Source organism: Oncorhynchus nerka, linkage group LG15, assembly GCF_034236695.1.
Source record: "Oncorhynchus nerka isolate Pitt River linkage group LG15, Oner_Uvic_2.0, whole genome shotgun sequence".
In the NCBI taxonomy this organism is placed as follows: domain Eukaryota; kingdom Metazoa; phylum Chordata; class Actinopteri; order Salmoniformes; family Salmonidae; genus Oncorhynchus; species Oncorhynchus nerka.
Window position 1 is genome coordinate 53,832,028 of NC_088410.1, and position 16,996 is coordinate 53,849,023.

Sequence of the window (16,996 nt, forward strand, 5' to 3'; positions counted from 1 at the left end):
CTCTCTCTTCTCTCTCTCTAGCCTCTCTCGCCTCTCACTCTCTAGGCTCTCTAGCCTCTCTCGCTTCTCTCTCTCTTCTCTCTCGCTCTCTCTTCTCTCTCTCTAGCCTCTTTCTCTTCTCTCTCTTCTCTCTCTCTAGCCTCTCTCTCTCTAGCCTCTCTCTCTAGCCTCTCTCTTCTCTCTCTCTATGCCTGCAGCATAAAGTGGAAATGGAGTTGAGGAAAAGTCCTAATCAAATTGGCACATTTTTTTTCACCTTTATTTAACCAGGTAGGCAAGTTGAGAACAACTTCTCATTTACAATTGCGACCTGGCCAAGATAAAGCAAAGCAGTTCGACACATACAACGACACAGACTTACACATGGAGTAAAACAAATATACAGTCAATAATACAGTATAAACAAGTCTATATACGATGTGAGCAAATGAGGTGAGATAAGGGAGGTAAAGGCAAAAAAAGGCCATGGTGGCAAAGTAAATACAATATAGCAAGTCAAACACTGGAATGGTACATTTGCAATGGAAGAAATGTGCAAAGTAGGAATAAAAATAATGGGGTGCAAAGGAGCAAAATAAATTAGTTCATTCAATACAGTAGGGAAAGAGGTAGTTGTTTGGGCTAAATTATAGGTGGGCTATGTACAGGTGGAGTAATCTGTGAGCTGCTCTGACAGTTGGTGCTTAAAGCTAGTGAGGGAGATAAGTGTTTCCAGGTTCAGAGATTTTTGTAGTTCCTTCCAGTCATTGGCAGCAGAGAACTGGAAGGAGATGCGGCCAAAGAAAGATTTGGTTTTGGGGGTGACTAGAGAGATATACATACACCTGATTAGCAGAAATGCTTGCGTTACTAGCTCCAACAGCACAGTCAAGTCTAACAAGTAAGATCGAACCATGTTCCAACATTCCACACAATACACCCAAATGGAATTGGAATACATCAATATATGGACGAGCAATGTCACACCGTCCGTAGACTAACATACCTTACAATACAATACTTTATATATCCACATGACATGAGCTATGCAAACGACCTCCACGTTACAACAAGGCAAGACAGGAAGGAAGACATGGAAGTGCTCAAAGATCAAAATGTCAAAGGATTATATATCCACATGACATGAGCTATGCAAACGACCTCCACGTTACAACAAGTACGTGGTCAAAATCAAACATTAACTACAACAGATCATCAAATAGGCAAACACATTGTCATGTAGAGTACCTCAAATTATACAGTTACTTTGTCACCAAACCTAATCTGGCATTCATCTACAAATACATGCTCTTCTAAAGCCACAATGCAATGTTCACATGGTAGATTTCATTTCTTACAATATATGTCACTGTTACTTCATTTGACTGCTCTTAAATCATATTCACTTAACCCTTTTGTTCACCTGCTGATTTTCTGCTGCTTTGTCTCTTGCAGATTTGGACATCGTGTGAATGTATGTTTCTCAAGTATCAAAAGAGGGTAAGTTACATTGACCTACTTTATGAAAAACGGAATGCTACTTTTCTCTCTAGCCTAGTGCAATCTTTATCTGTAAGCTCCGGATGCCATTACCCCATGTAGCCTATAGAACTTTATCTCGACGACCACATTTTACACCGATGCACCCCGACAATCGGTTGGTGGTCGGGAATCAAGTGGATGATTCTGGGACCAATTACAGGAGGGGGTCTGTTGGATGAGGAGTGTACTGAACTGTGCCTATAGCATGTCAAGAATCCCTCTAACGGGAAATAGGCTTTGGCAAATGGCCAGGGGCGCTGTCCTTTTCAGCACCACGGAGCTCCGCTATTACCTGTCTCATGAGTGAAGATGCAACAGCAGACTATTCCCGCTCTTTGGTCCGGCAATGACACACTTTAGCCGTGTCATTGCTGCATTTAACTGGCAGCCTGTATTTAGGGCCTTTACTTTCTCTTATCATTTCGATTCCTCAGCAAATATTCTTTTAAAAATGAACTCAATCCCACATCAGAAGTCGACTTCAAATCACGCCAAAGACACACGACTCTACTCAACGGGAGTCAGTACTATCAAATATTCTGCACTGTGAAGGAGCCATTTAGTTCCTAATGAAGCCTATTTACGAAGACAATGCAGCAATCAACACGTACCTGCCTGCATTGGTGATTGCTATTTTGTAATAGGTCAACTACTAATAGGGCAATCATCCCAGCTGCGTGTGTCCTGTTTCGTAACAGCTCTTTTGCAAGCCCTTGATGATTACATCTATTGATTCCTGCTGTCCTGATACCTTTTCTCTTAAGGGATCTCGGATCTAGTCTAAAGGACTAACAATGGGTATGGCATTGGAATATTCAATCACACACTGAATTCATCCTACTAAATAGATTCCTTTCATTTCTCCATGTATTCCTGGGTGGGTGTCTGAGAAATGTTTTACAGCGTTTCAGCTTGCAGAGGTATCACCACCCTTCCCATGGCCACCTGGATCCTGTCTAGGGAAGAAAAAGAAGAATTATGTTATTACATGGCCTTCAAGAGCTACATGACTGCTGAGGTGACATATCAGACCCCTTAGGATTTGTGGCATTCCTTGTGTATTTGTTTCCCGTATGTTCCACTTCGTTTCTCCTTTGGACTTGTGACACTATTTGAGTTTTTTACGCCTATCTCTATTAGGTGTGACTGGCAACTGCAGTGGGTTGAATCCTACTAGTTCAGTGTTTCCCAACTCCAGGCAGGGGTAGAGTAGGCATTTTTTTTGTAGCCCTGGAGAGGCACAGCTGATTGAAAGAGTTGAATCAGGTGCAACAACGACAACAACAACACCAATCAATGTGAAGAGTGGGACACAGATTAGTAGCCACCTTTGCAGACAACAACTGCCACACCATCATAATGGGAGATTTAATACCAAACACATCGACTTCAACTGTAATACTACAAACACATCGGGAAGAGTACTAAGGGATCTCCTCGACAGCACAAACCTGGCCATCCTCAACACCAACAAGCCCACACACATCCATTCTGCAAACTCCAGGGCAGACATCCTTGTCCTCTGCTCCCCGGACTTGGCTGCTAAACTTCTTTGCTTCTCGGTCAGCCACGACGTGGGAAGTGACCACCTTCCTGTCCTTGCCTCCTTCTCTCTCCAACTCCAACAAGCACCTGAAAAGCAAAGATACAACTACAAGAAAGCAGACTGGGAAAAATACAGAAATTGCATTACAGACAAGATATTGCAGTACCAACGCAGAACCCCAAAGATCTGGACCAGCTGGCGGAGAGAATAGGGAGTATCCTCATCCAGGCCCGGGAAGAGACCATCCCACTTACCACCACCAGACCACCACAACAACTCCCACCACATATCCTCAGTCTCATCAAGCAGAAAAGAAAGATCCGGAGAGACTTTATCAGAACAAGAGCACCCAACCTGAAAACAGAAGTTAATCGGTTGCAGAATCACATCAGACACCATTCACCCTCCACAAACAGAAACAGTGGACTGCCTTCTATCACCAGCTAAGATACAGACACCAACCCCCGGACCTTCTGGCAAAAAATCAAAACAATCAACGGAGACAAAACCAATAACATCATACCTGTGCTAAAGTCTCAAAACCAACTCATCGAAGACAACAAAACAAAAGCAACATTATTCAGAAACCACCTACAAAATGTTCATTCTTGTCCCGACGATCCTCTCTTTGACAAAGACTGGAAAACCATCGTCGACAGAGAAATGCAGAAAACAGTGTACACCTCAAATCCGACACCAGTAGACCATCCCCTCACCCGCTCTGTGAGCATTGAAGAAATCAAGACCCACCTGAAAAAAACAAAAAACAAAGCACCAGGGGAAGACAACATTGACAGCACACTCATCAAACAAGCACCTGACGAATACCTGCACCTTCTTTCCAACCTCTTCACAGCATGTCTCACGGAAGGCTACTTTCCCCTACCCTGGAAATCTGCAGTTGTCACAATGATCCACAAACCTGGCAAAGACCCATACAACGTCACAAGTTACAGACCAATCAGCCTCCTCAGTCATGTCGGGAAGCTGTTTGAGCGAGTACTCACCCAAAGACTGAGCGGCCACACCGAGGAAATGGGCCTCTTTGGAATCCACCAAGCTGGCTTCAGGAAAGCAAGATCAACCACCGATAACATTCTAAGACTATCAGAGGACATCCTTCGGAACTTCAAGAAAAAAGAACTTACCCTGGCGGTTTTCTTTGACATAGAGAAAGCATTTGACAAGATGTGGCACAATGGACTGTGTTACCGGCTCTCAGATTCCAATCTCAAACTACCGCTCTCCATCAGAAACATCATCACCAGCTTTCTCCAAAACCGTACAATTAAAGTGAAGGTCTCCACAGCAATATCCTCACCTTTCACCCCGGAGGCAGGTGTCCCACAGGGGGCAGTTCTAAGCCCGCTACTTTTTCTACTCTACATATCAGATATCTACTACCCTCCACCCACCGTAGGTCAAGTCTCACAGTTTGCCGATGACTTCTGCTACTGGTCCAGCTCCAAATGTCCTCAACTTGCTGCAAAAAAACTCCAGAAGTCTATTGAAATGATCGAGACGTGGTCCAACATGTGGCGAGTAAAATTGAACCCACAAAAGACCCAATGTGTCCTCTTCACAAAAAGCACAGGGAAAAAAAACAGGAAACCCATAGATCTCAAACTCTATGGTGAAACAATAAAAGTAGAAAAAGAAGCAAAATTCCTTGGAGTCACCTTCCAGAAGAACATGTGCTGGACGACCCAGATAGCGAACATAGAGAGAGAGGGACGAAAAAGACTAAACCACCTAAAAACGCTGTGCGGAAGAAAATATGGAGCCTCACCTCAGACAGTGCTGAAAGTCTACATCAGCTACATTCGACCCCTCTTTGAATACGCCCTGCCAGCCTGGATAACAGCTTCACCGCAGCAGATGAATCGGCTACAGATAGTCCAAAACATGGCAGCAAAAATGGCTTACAGACTACCAAGATACATCAGCAACCACTACATTAACAGCATATCTGGACTGACATCAATCAACAAAAGACAGTCAGTCATTGGCCAGAAGTTCATTAACAGAGCCACTCACAACCCATCATTGAAGGAAGCCCGTGGGACAGGCCAAATGGACCACAGATACACCCATGTCCATAATGCTAAAGCTGACCTAGAAGAGAGGAAGGGGGAAAAAAAATTAAAACTAAAATACAAAAAAAATAAATGTGTGTGTATGAAAATGTGTAGATATATGTGAATGCACTCCTTAGCACCCCGACCCCTCTCCCCATGCACAGCTGTGAGCTACAATTTTAATGAAGTCCTTTTATCCCTCTTTTATTCCTCTTTTTTTCCCCCCCTTATTTTTTACCTCTATTTTTAAAACAAAACACCACAAACTCATGTCGGGAAAAGCAAAAAGGCGAAACTAACCGTTCTGATAAAAACCTTAGGGCATTCAGCCTCGGGGGATGCCCTGCTGACCACACCCTTCTTCCTTGTTCCTGGCCTGCCCTGCCTCTTCCACTAAATCCAATTGTTTCCTATGGACAGAAAAGAGCAGAGGCTCTGAGCTGTCCGATCAGGTCCATTGTCTACTTGTCGAAAATTATGTCATTAATTCACTTGAACTCAGCTAGCGAACACACACACAATGTCTGGAAGAGGTAAAGGCGGCAAGGGGCCAAGCGTCACCGTAAGGTTCTCCGCGATAACATCCAGGGAATCACCAAGCCCGCCATTCGCCGTCTGGCTCGCCGTGGCGGCGTGAAGCGTATCTCCGGGCTGATCTACGAGGAGACCCGCGATGTCCTGAAGGTGTTCCTTGAGAACGTGATCCGTGACGCCGTCACCTACACCGAGCACGCCAAGAGGAAGACCGTTACGGCCATGGACGTGGTCTACGCTCTGAAACGCCAGGGACGCACCCAGTACGGTTTCGGCGGTTAAACGCACTCTTCTCGGAACGTCAACATCCCGACTTGAACCCAAAGGCTCTTTTAAGAGCCACCCACATCCGCTTCAAAAGGGCCAAATCCATTGTCGTAGGAAACCATGAGCCACTCTGAGTGGACAGGACGCTATGTTCAGTGCAGGCTTTGCGTACAGTCATAAACCATGAGCCACTCTGAGTGGACAGACAGGCCCAGTCGTAAATAAAGGGCACCACGCCTGGGAAATCCCCACCAAGTCCAAAAAGGGGGGCTTTATGTCTGGCCATTGCATGGATCTTTTTTTGAAACACACCATTCCCCACCAGTGACAGAGCATAGGCTATGGAATAAGGGGGACAGGTCTTTGTTAGGGAAGCAAGCCTCTGAGTGGAAGGCTCTTATGCGCGCTCAGCTCCACTGGGCAAATGGCAGGGGCGCCTATGAGAAAGCAGGGGTGTGTCCACGGCCGGCGAATTAGCTTAGCTTCGTCTTCATAAGAGGGAAAGGGCTCTCCACCCCCTCATTCGTTTGTGAGAAGCAACGAGACATCAGCATCATGCCCGAGCCAGCAAAGTCCGCGCCCAAGAAGGGCTCCAAGAAAGCCGTCACCAAGACCGCAGGGAAAGGCGGCAAGAAGCGCCGAAAGTCTAGGAAGGAGAGCTACGCCATTTACGTGTACAAAGTCCTGAAGCAGGTCCACCCCGATACCGGCATCTCCTCCAAGGCCATGGGAATCATGAACTCGTTCGTGAACGACATCTTCGTCTCGCCTGGCCCACTACAACAAGCGTTCCACCATCACCTCCAGGGAGATCCAGAGCGCAGTGTGCCTGCTCCCCGGAGAGCTGGCCAAGCACGCAGTGTCCGAGGGCACCAAGGCCGTGACAAAGTACACCAGCTCCAAGTAAACAGCGCATTTGGAGTGCTGTAGTAACCCAAAGGCTCTTTTAAGAGCCACCCACCCTGTCAGTGAAAAAAGCAAATCCATGTGTGTGTGTGGAGGACATGTTAGAGTGTTGTGTCAATTTGCGGGGCGGGGGGATAAATGAAGAGAGTAGGAATGGGTGCATGCCAGTAGAACACAGTGAGTGGGTTTCCACTCGTGCTCCAATGACTGGAGCCTGTATGACTTTAGGCTGAAGTAGGGACCCTCTGCACACATGAACAACAGTCTCTGAGCAAGTGACGTCACCGATTGAAACTAGCCCTTCCACCTGTACAAGAGGGGGGAGGAGGAGGAGAGCCTCCAAATCGCTCTCTCTAGGCCTATATCAGGGCAAACAAGCACATGGGGCGCCAGCCTCCATAGCGCCGGCCGCACAGCCAGACACCAAGACCCACAGACACAAAGACCGGCACGAGTCACGCTGCGAGAGGGCAGTCATCTCTGCCTGTTCAGAGACAAGGTGAGCTCACCTCATCTGGATGACACGCTTTTGAAAGAGACACACACAGATAGAGAGAGAGACATTGTGCACAAAGAGCAGGCTCCAAATCCAACTAAAGGACTAATAAAACATCACACACACACACAGTGCAAGTAAGCATGTCGTTGGACAGTGTATTATTTCCTGTGCCTCCTGGACACATGACGAATACAACGTGAAACTAGTCTCAGCCAGGCCTCACAAGTGCATGTGTTTTAAGGTCCCCAAAAGAGCTCTCCTTTAAAACACCAAGGAGCACATCAGGGGACGCCAAACCATTTGACTCCCTTGCCAGACATCTCGGCTCACCCCACAATCAATGGTGCTCGCAATCGGATGCACTTTTAGGCCATTTAGGAGACAAATAGCACAGGAAAAGCAGTGCGCACCGCTCCACCCGACAGTCGAACGGTGAGGTTTTGAGCGAGTCGCAGCAAAATGCACGGGGCTTCTGCAGCCCACATGACTTTATTCTGAACGGACACAAGTCTGCTCGCTGGGCCGCTTTTGGGCCAAAAACACGGCTCCGTCGGTGACTTTTGGCCCGATATTGGCGACCAGAAAACACAAGTGAAAGAGCATTTGGCCAGCCAGGAGAAGCCGAGCTGGGTGGCTTGAGTCTACATGGTTCTCATGTCGCGTTTAAGGCCAGCCCCTGCACCGTGTGGAGCTTCAATAGCACAGAGCAGCGTCTACAGCAAAGTACTCCTCCTCACAGACTACCGTAGTGTTGTAAGTGTGTGTGTTTACCGGACCGAACGACAGACATGGCAGAAGTCGCACCAGCACCCGCCGCCGCCGCGCCGGCCAAGGCCCCCAAGAAGAAGGCAGCAGCCAAGCCCAAGAAAGCGGGACCCAGCGTAGGCGAGCTCATCGTCAAGGCGGTGTCCGCCTCCAAGGAGAGGAGGAGCCGTGTCCCTGGCCGCGCTCAAGAAGTCTCTGGCAGGCGGCCTGACGTGGAGAAGAACAACTCCCGTGTCAAGACCAAGAGCCTCGTCACCAAGGGCACCCTGGTCCAGACCAAGTGCCTCCTTCCTTCAGCTCAACAAGAAGGCCGTCGAGGCAAAGAAGCCCGCCAAGAAAGCCGCAGCCCCCAAAGCTAAGAAGGTGGCCGCCAAGAAGCCCGCCGCCGCCAAGAAGCCCAAGAAGGTAGCAGCCAAGAAGGCCGTGGCCGCAAAGAAGTCCCCCAAGAAGGCCGCCAAAAAAGCCCAAGAGCCCAAGAAGTGAAGAAGCCCACCGCAGCGGCCAAGAAAGAGGCCAAGAGCCCCAAGAAGGCTACCAAGGCAGCGAAGCCCAAAGCCGCAAAGCCCAAGGCAGCCAAGGCCAAGAAGGCAGCCCCAAGAAGAAGTAAACCTATTACAAACAGTGTTCTTTCTACTCGACACATGTTGTTACCACAAAAGGCTCTGCGTTACACAAACCGCACAATAAAATAGAAAACAGTCATTACCTTTCACCATCTTCTTTGTTGGCACTCCTAGATGTCCCATAAACACTATTGGGTCTTTATTTCGATTAAATCGGGCCATATAAAGCCAAGATATCGTTATATGTAGACTGTGTGATAAACGAAAAAAACAGCGATTTCACAACGTAACGTCATTTTTTAAAATTCAAAAAGTAGACGATAAACTTTCACAAAACACTTCGAAATACGTTTGTAATGCTACTTTAGGTATTAGTAAACGTTAATAAGCGATAAAAATCATCCGTAGGCGATGTAAATATCATTAGCTGTCGTCTTGGAAAAAAATTCAGGAGAGAGCTCTTCCGGAATGATCTGGGCGGAGACCGGAGGTAAGTCGTGCCCCTCTTTCGGTTCAACCAAGAATCAAAGATGATTCAATTCACAAGACTCTAGACAACATGGGGATGCTGTGGGAGTTGAATGCTCGGTCTTATCTAATTCGGCTCACTGTTAACAATTGCTGGAAGTGGCGCAAGGATATTTATTTCCATTTTCTGTGATCAGGTTTTCCTGCGCTTTCCGATGTAACGCACGTTATGTAATAGCCACAGTCGTGATTTAACCAGTTTTAAAAACGTCCGAGGAATATCCACACATTCTAACCATATGAACGTACTATATTCCTGGCATGAGTAGCAGGGCGCTGAAATGTTGCGCGATTTTTAACAAAATGTTCAAAAAAGTAGAGGGTCGACTGAAGAGGTTAAGAGCCACCCACCTCTTTCCATAAAAGCGCATGTCATTCCATGTATGTCCTACCTACCTACCTACCTACCTACCCGTGGTGCAAAAGAAATGAAATTAATTACTTTTACGCACCACATTTTCGAGTGGCTAAATGGCTTTACATTTGTCACTCAAGAGTGCAGCACCCTCACCAGTCAACATTGTTGTGATATGTGTTAGAATACGCATGTCACATTGATCCTGATAATAATAAGAAGAATACATACTATAGTGGGTTGGACCACTCTCGAATTGATTGATACATGTTTCAGTGATTTGAGTTGTCACTTTGGCGCTCCCGCCAACGAGAAAAAGTAACAAAAGTCGGAGGGAAACAGAGTAGCCTAGCCCTTGTCACTCTGCTGCCTGCCTGCATGCCTGCGGTCGGGTGGGGGCGGGCTTAGGGCTGACTGTCTGTCTGTCTGTCCCTCCCTCACTCCAATTGGATAAGGCCACACCGGTCCCGTGGCAAATCGATGCCTCTTGGGGCGAGGTATAAGTAAGGCTCTCGAGGTGGCCAGCGGTTCATTCAGACTTTCTGTGACATACTGAAGCTACCAATATGAGCGGAAGAGGCAAAACCGGAGGCAAGGCAAGGCCAGGGCGAAGGCAAAGACACGTTCATCCCGTGCCGGGCTCCAGTTCCCCGTGGGCCGTGTGCACAGGCTGCTGCGCAAAGGCAACTACGCCGAGCGTGTGGGCGCTGGCGCACCAGTCTACCTGGCCGCAGTGCTCGAGTACCTGACTGCTGAGATCCTGGAGTTGGCCGGAAACGCTGCCCGTGACAACAAGAAGACTCGTATCATCCCCCGTCACCTGCAGCTGGCAGTCCGTAACGACGAGGAGCTGAACAAACTGCTTGGCGGCGTGACCATCGCTCAGGGTGGTGTTCTGCCCAACATCCAGGCAGTGCTGCTCCCCAAGAAGACTGAGAAGGCCGTCAAAGCCAAGTAAAATCGCTGGTGCGGCTGCAACTTGACTACTCAACCCCCAAAGGCTCTTTTAAGAGCCAACCACCTAGCTCAGCAAAAGTGCAAAGTGTCCTTTCTATGCCTGGCCAACTATTTGGCGTGTTCGTTAGATACACACACACACACACACACACACACACACATATACACGGAACAGTATCAAGTGCCCACATGAGGCCTAAATGAAGAATAACAACTACTAGGTTAGAATGAGAGAGCATTATTGCGCTTAAAGTGTAACGTTGCTCGCGGCCCTAACAAAAGACCCAAGCGCGCCTCGGCGAGGGAGGGGGTTGTATTTTGGGGCGGCACGGAGAGGCCGAGCCTTCTGTCCAATGGGCGGCGGAGGAGGCCTCCGCAACGGGCCAATCAGGGCGGTACGGAGATGGTGACCAATCAGCAGATGCCGCTGCCGGCTTTATAAACTTCACATAGGCTATACTCCGACTGTAAAAGAAGGAAGCTAGCTAGCGCCATGGCCAGAACCAAGCAAACCGCTCGCAAATCCACCGGTGGCAAAGCACCCAGGAAGCAGCTCGCCACCAAGGCTGCGCGCAAGAGCGCCCCGGCCACCGGTGGCGTGAAGAAGCCTCACCGTTACAGGCCCGGCACCGTGGCTCTTAGAGAGATCCGTCGTTACCAGAAGTCCACTGAGCTGCTGATCCGCAAACTGCCTTTCCAGCGCCTGGTGCGAGAAATTGCCCAGGACTTTAAGACCGACCTGTGCTTCCAGAGTTCCGCAGTGATGGCCCTGCAGGAGGCAAGCGAGGCTTACCTGGTCGGCCTGTACGAGGGCACCAACCTGTGCGCCATCCACGCCAAGAGGGTGACCATCATGCCCAAGGACATCCAGCTGGCCCATCGTATTCGCGGAGAGCCCGCATAAACGATGACCTGATCTCCAAAATCCCCCAAAGGCTCTTTTAAGAGCCACCTCCATATTTCAGTGAAAAATGCACAATTGTTCCATTTGTACACGCCCCTTTCCCACCGTGTTCCCTGCTCTCGTGTCCCTACAGACCGTGGTTCGATTCCAGGCTGTATCACCACCGGCCGTGATTGTAAATAAGAGTTGGTTGTCTGGCTGACACCTAATTCAAAGTCCTGACTTCAGACTCGTGAAAGGCTATTTTGATGTTGTCGGGACGTTGCGTTTTTCTCACTCAAACACCCACATGGACAGTCATACACAGACCCGAGCACTGCCCCGTTGGATTTGCAAATCCAAACAAGGAGAGGTCTCCAGAAACTGGATGTGTATGTGACAAATATGTGTATGTGACAAATAAAATTGGATTTGATTTGATAGAATCAATCAAAGCTCAAGCCAACTTCTGTGCGAATTCTGCTCTAACAACGGACTCCTGTCCAGACCAGTGTCACAGCTCCCCCTCGCTGTATACCACATTAATAGAATCAGCCAATCTAGTAATTAATAGCATCACAACAATATTAATTAATCTTATTTGTCAGTAACAACAGTTACATTTTTATGTTGCCTTGTAGTTAGAGAAACAAGTTTAATGTGTCACTTTTGCGTCTTGTAATTGTTATAGAAACTATAGATCCATAATTTGAATGAACATCTACATTGTAGATTTTGTGAAATTGGAACTTATACAATATAATATACAGAATAATATGCATAGATGTGTGTTCTACTTCACAGTTCAGAAACTGATGGAGTGAGCTCAGGACCAAACTCTCTCTCCACACAGTGATGGGTACACTTTTCCAGGTGAGTCATTATCTAAATAAATCTATCAGGGCTGCAGGTCTTCATGATCTGACTCACTTATATTTTAGCATATTCATAGTATTAATATATTCATTCTGACCCACAAACTACTGTTATTTTATAGCAGAGCTCGTTACAACAGTAAGAAAGGCCCTGGTTCTACTTTGCCCCTCAGTATGACAGAGAGTCCTACAACAGGTGTATTGGTCATCTAAGGCAGTGGTTCCCAAACTTTTCATAGCCCCGTACCCCTTTAAACATTCAACCTCCAACTGAATACCCCCTCTAGCACCAGCGTCAGCTCACTCTCAAATGTTGTTTTTTACACTATACATTTATTAAACATAAGAATGAGTGTCAGTTGTCATAAACCAGCTCGTGGAAGTCACAAAGAGCTCTTATAGGACCAAGGCACAAATAACAATAATAATCAATCATTTTTCTCTTTATTTAGCCAGTGTTGTTTTGTAATGGGCGAAATGTATTAATAGTTTCAAACTGTTCATCACTGCTTCAGGAGTAAAAATCTTTTTTATTGCACTTGGGAGGTTCGGATGTGCAGGATATATTCACCACGTTAGATGACACGGGGATAGACAAGGACTATGAGATTGCGTTGACAAAGCTAAATGAGTGCTTCACTCCACACAAAAAAAACATTCTCTACGAGAGACATTTGTTTAGTAATCAGTGGACACGTTTGTGAGCAGACTGAAACAGTTGGCTGCTACATGTGATTATGGAGATTTCAAGGATGATTTTTTAAGGGATTGACAAGTGTCACTGAAATGTGTTGCGTTAACGATTTCTGCGCCAGATGGACCTCACTCTAACCACAATTCAACAGGGAACATTGAACAAGAACAACCCAGATGGAGGGGAATGGAACAAAATTGAAAAAAGTAAAGCAATATTTTCTTCATACAACAAAGGCAAGGCGTCTAATGATGGCAAAGCTGTTACGTGTGGTCAGGAGGGCCATCATGTTCCATCAAATAAGGTAAACGATGCAACAAAGACGGACATTTCTCCAAAACGTGCAGGACAAAGTCAAAACTGAATGTAAATCAAGTCACAAACACACCTGCTACACAAAATGACAAAACAGACAATGACAATGATGAACATGTGTTCACACTTACCAGCAGTACTGATTATGCTTAAATGCAGTTATTAATCAATGGCCAGCCAGTTAACATGTTAATTTTCTCTGGGGCAAGTTGTAATATTGTGGGCACAGCAACATTCAGTCATTTGCAGACCGAATGCAAGTTTAATTGAAACTAACATCCAAGAGACTACCTATATGGTTGAACACAACCATTAGCAGTTGAGGGCCTGTTCACTGCCCACATTACAGCTGTTGTTATTTCTGAGTCGGTACTGCAGACATTTTAGTCGTGAAAGATGCACAGACATCTGTACTGGGAAAGAAATCTTCAGTTGCTCTTGGCATATTGCAAATAGGGCCAGAGGCACACAAACTCAGTCCGAGATGATGACACACAACGTTTCACAGGGCTTGGAAATCTGAAGACTCCCAGTTAGGAATTCATGTAGATGAGACAGCCACATCTTTTGCACAGCCGGTATGCAGAATACCATTCAGTGTCAGTAAGCTGGTTGAAGAGAAGACGAACGAGCTAGAGGACATGGATTTTATTGAGAAAGTGAATGGACCTACAGCATGGGTGTCCCCATTAGTTGTAGTACACAAGAAAACTGGTGACATCAGAGTTTGTACTTACATGATTAGAGCAAATGAAGCTGTTGTGCGGGAGCAACACCCCATCCCCACCCCCGAAGAGATCCTGGAGGACATGTCAGGAGCCATGGTCTTCTCAAAACTAGACCTAAAGTGGGGATATCATCAGATCGAACTGAGTCTCGTTCCTTGACCACATTTATGACTCACACAGGTTTGTGGTGCTACAAGAGACTAATGTTCGGTCTCTCCTCTGCTCCAGAGATATAACAGCACATCATCCGTCAAGTCCTACAAGGCATTGAGGGGGTCCACAACATCTCAGATGTTGTCATTGTGTTTGGGAAGAACACACAAGAACACAACAAACGACTACACCAAGTACTGAGATGACTGCAGGAGTGGGGTCTCACCTTCAACAGTGACAAATGTGAATTCCAACTGGCGGTGATGGAGTTCATGGGCCACGTTCTCTCGAAGAACGGTGTCAGAGCAGTACAGTCAAAGGTGGAAGTGGTGCAGAACACACGCAGACCGACAAATGCTGCTGAAGTAAAGAGTTTCTTTGGACTTGTAAACTACTGCGGCAGATTTATACCAAATCTGGCAACCACATCCGTACCGCTGAGAAGACTATCAAAAGCGTCAAGCAAATGGACATGGAGAGATGAACAAGAATAATCATTCAACGCGCTGAAGAATGTACTGGCCAGTTCACACGACATGACCTACTTCAATCAAGATGCAGAGATGTGTTTTTCTATGGCAAAGACTTTGTAATGGTAACCGACCGCAAGCTTTTAGAGACAATGTATTCTCCAAAATCCAAACCACCAGAGAGGAACAAGAAATGGGCACTGAGAATGCAGCCTTACAGATTCAAGGTTGTATACAAGCCTGGGCCTCAGAATTGCAGCCGACTCACTGTCACGGTTGACTCTGAACCCTCCGGCATCTCTACACTATGGGGACGACCACTTCTACAACGTAGCCAAACACGCAGTACCATACCCATTCACCCCACCAGAGCTGGAATAAATGTCAGCAAAGGATTTCGTACTAGCTACTCTACCAACAAGCATCAGACAGGGTGATTAGAGTATGTGCGGCACTGCATACCGACGTGTTCAAGAAAAACTCTCTATTGCTGGACAGATAGTTCAACGAGGCAACCACATTATTATGCCATGAGCAGCTCAGAATCGGACTTTGATGTTAGCCCACGAAGGGTATCAAGGAATAGTAAAAACAAAACAGAGACTGCGCACAAAAGTGTGGTGGCCAAACATTGGTAAAGAGGTTGAACTGCTCGTGAAGTCCTGTCCAGCATGTCAAGTCAATGACACACCACCAAAGCAGGTCCACACAGTCAGAACAGAGCTACAGTACCAGCTAAACCATGGCATATCCTAGCCAATGACATGTGTGGGCTGTTTCCAACATGAGAACACCTTGTAACAACAGACTACTACTCAAGGTGGGTTGATGTGAGCATCCTAAACTGCATCACCACCGCCAATATAATCAAAAGGGCGACGTTTGCAGTCCATGGGTATCCTGAGTCTATTGTGACGGATAATGGTGCTCCTCTCATTGCAAGTGATTTCCGAGCATACTGTATGTGTTGGAAAACAGGACCCGACACCTTCGCATCCTTCTATACTGGCCTCAGGCCAAAGGCGAAGTTGAAAGACAGAACAGGACGCTTGCCAAAGCAATTCACACCACTCAATCAGAAGGGAAGGATTGGTGCACAGAACTACAGACGTTTCCCATGGCCTACAGGAGTACCCCACACTCAGTCACAAGCCGCAGTCCAGCTGAACTGTTGTTCAACCGCCAAATTAGAACCAAACAGCCAGAGCTGTCAGCCGTCATGCCGCCAGGAGCTGCACCACAAGAGAACACCATTGGGCTTGCTGATGCTGAAAGGAAGGAGACGGCTGACAGAACGCAGACAGATCTAGGAGAGCAACTGAAAGCACAATCCAACAAGGTGACATGCTTATGCTACAGCAACCAAAGCAAAACAAGTTGTCAGCTACCTTTGTACCAGATATACTTTATTTTGAGCACTAGATAATGTTTTGTTACGTTATAATGCATTGATCTGCAGTTTTGTTTTACTTTTTTCATAATGTTATTATAAATGTTAGTCAATTATCTGAGAAGAGGATGGATGTAGTGTATTAGCGACACCTAGTGGTGCAATACCAGTGGTGCACTATGGGTCACGTGAGAAAAGGAGGGAGGCTATGCTTGGTGGACCACACGTCGATACATTACAGAGACCAACTACAAATATGCCCACTAAATGTAACTTAGTTTACAGTTGACATTTTTCTGTTCACATTAATTCACTGAAGCTCTGAACGGTTTACTAATAGATCTATTCATAGCTGCGTGTAATTTCAGTCCAGATTTGTGTACTTTAAGTCCATCTGATTTGTAGGTCATTTTGTTTAATGAAAGACTTTCTTGTGTAATATGAGTTCTCTTCTCACCAGGTTCGACCTCTCCTTTGACCCCTAGTACATCACTGAATCCTACTTCAGGTGTGTTAGTCATCTTTACCTAGTTAGGAGATAGAACCTAAACAAATAGAATTGCTTTATGTTCTCCAGGTTTTTGTATGTTTTTTATCATTAGAAATTTGCTTCATTACAAAAAAGGCGATACTTGATAAATGTAATCCCATTTAGATACCATCTTTTTGTATAATTAGAATTACTTTCCTTGCACCAGGTTTGACTGTGGTTTACTCATTAACCTATTCATAGCTGCTTGTACTTTCACTCTATATTGGTAGTACTTTTCTTAGATATGAAACAAATGTACATTTTTCGTCTCATAATGTTTCTTCTCCTACATCAGGTGTGTTGGTCATCTTTAGTTAGCAAAACTGAAACAAATAGACTACCTTTATCTTACCCGGGTTTTGTATATATATATGTTTTTTTTCCTCACAAATGTACACACAGGAGGTCAACGCTCCACAGACAGTGTTGTGAACACA

The 16,996-nt window shown here is 46.3% G+C and overlaps 3 protein-coding genes, 1 long non-coding RNA gene and 2 pseudogenes across 4 annotated transcripts; 5 read left to right on the top strand and 1 right to left on the bottom strand.

The window, feature by feature from the left end:
• Window positions 1–241: 241 nt before the first annotated feature.
• LOC135559918 (uncharacterized) lies at window positions 242–2,333 on the bottom strand. The gene is made up of 2 exons (XR_010458606.1): window positions 1,141–2,333; window positions 242–1,036 (listed from the first exon to the last, which is right to left on the bottom strand). It is a non-coding gene; the product is annotated as an uncharacterized LOC135559918 (long non-coding RNA).
• A 3,332-nt stretch (window positions 2,334–5,665) lies between these two features.
• LOC135559557 (histone H4-like) lies at window positions 5,666–6,037 on the top strand (annotated as a pseudogene).
• A 166-nt stretch (window positions 6,038–6,203) lies between these two features.
• On the top strand, window positions 6,204–6,906 carry LOC115142721 (histone H2B). Its single transcript, XM_029682390.2, is given in 2 exon segments — window positions 6,204–6,707; window positions 6,709–6,906. Coding segments are annotated over 2 exon segments (507 nt in total). The 5' UTR covers window positions 6,204–6,345; the 3' UTR covers window positions 6,854–6,906.
• Window positions 6,907–8,031: 1,125 nt separating this feature from the next.
• LOC135559835 (histone H1-like) lies at window positions 8,032–8,808 on the top strand (annotated as a pseudogene).
• A 1,320-nt stretch (window positions 8,809–10,128) lies between these two features.
• Window positions 10,129–10,582, top strand: LOC115142720 (histone H2A). The gene is given in 2 exon segments (XM_029682389.2): window positions 10,129–10,152; window positions 10,155–10,582. Coding segments are annotated over 2 exon segments (390 nt in total). The 3' UTR covers window positions 10,521–10,582.
• A 290-nt stretch (window positions 10,583–10,872) lies between these two features.
• Window positions 10,873–11,423, top strand: LOC115142718 (histone H3). The gene is given in 2 exon segments (XM_029682387.2): window positions 10,873–10,972; window positions 10,975–11,423. Coding segments are annotated over 2 exon segments (549 nt in total).
• Window positions 11,424–16,996: the final 5,573 nt, after the last annotated feature.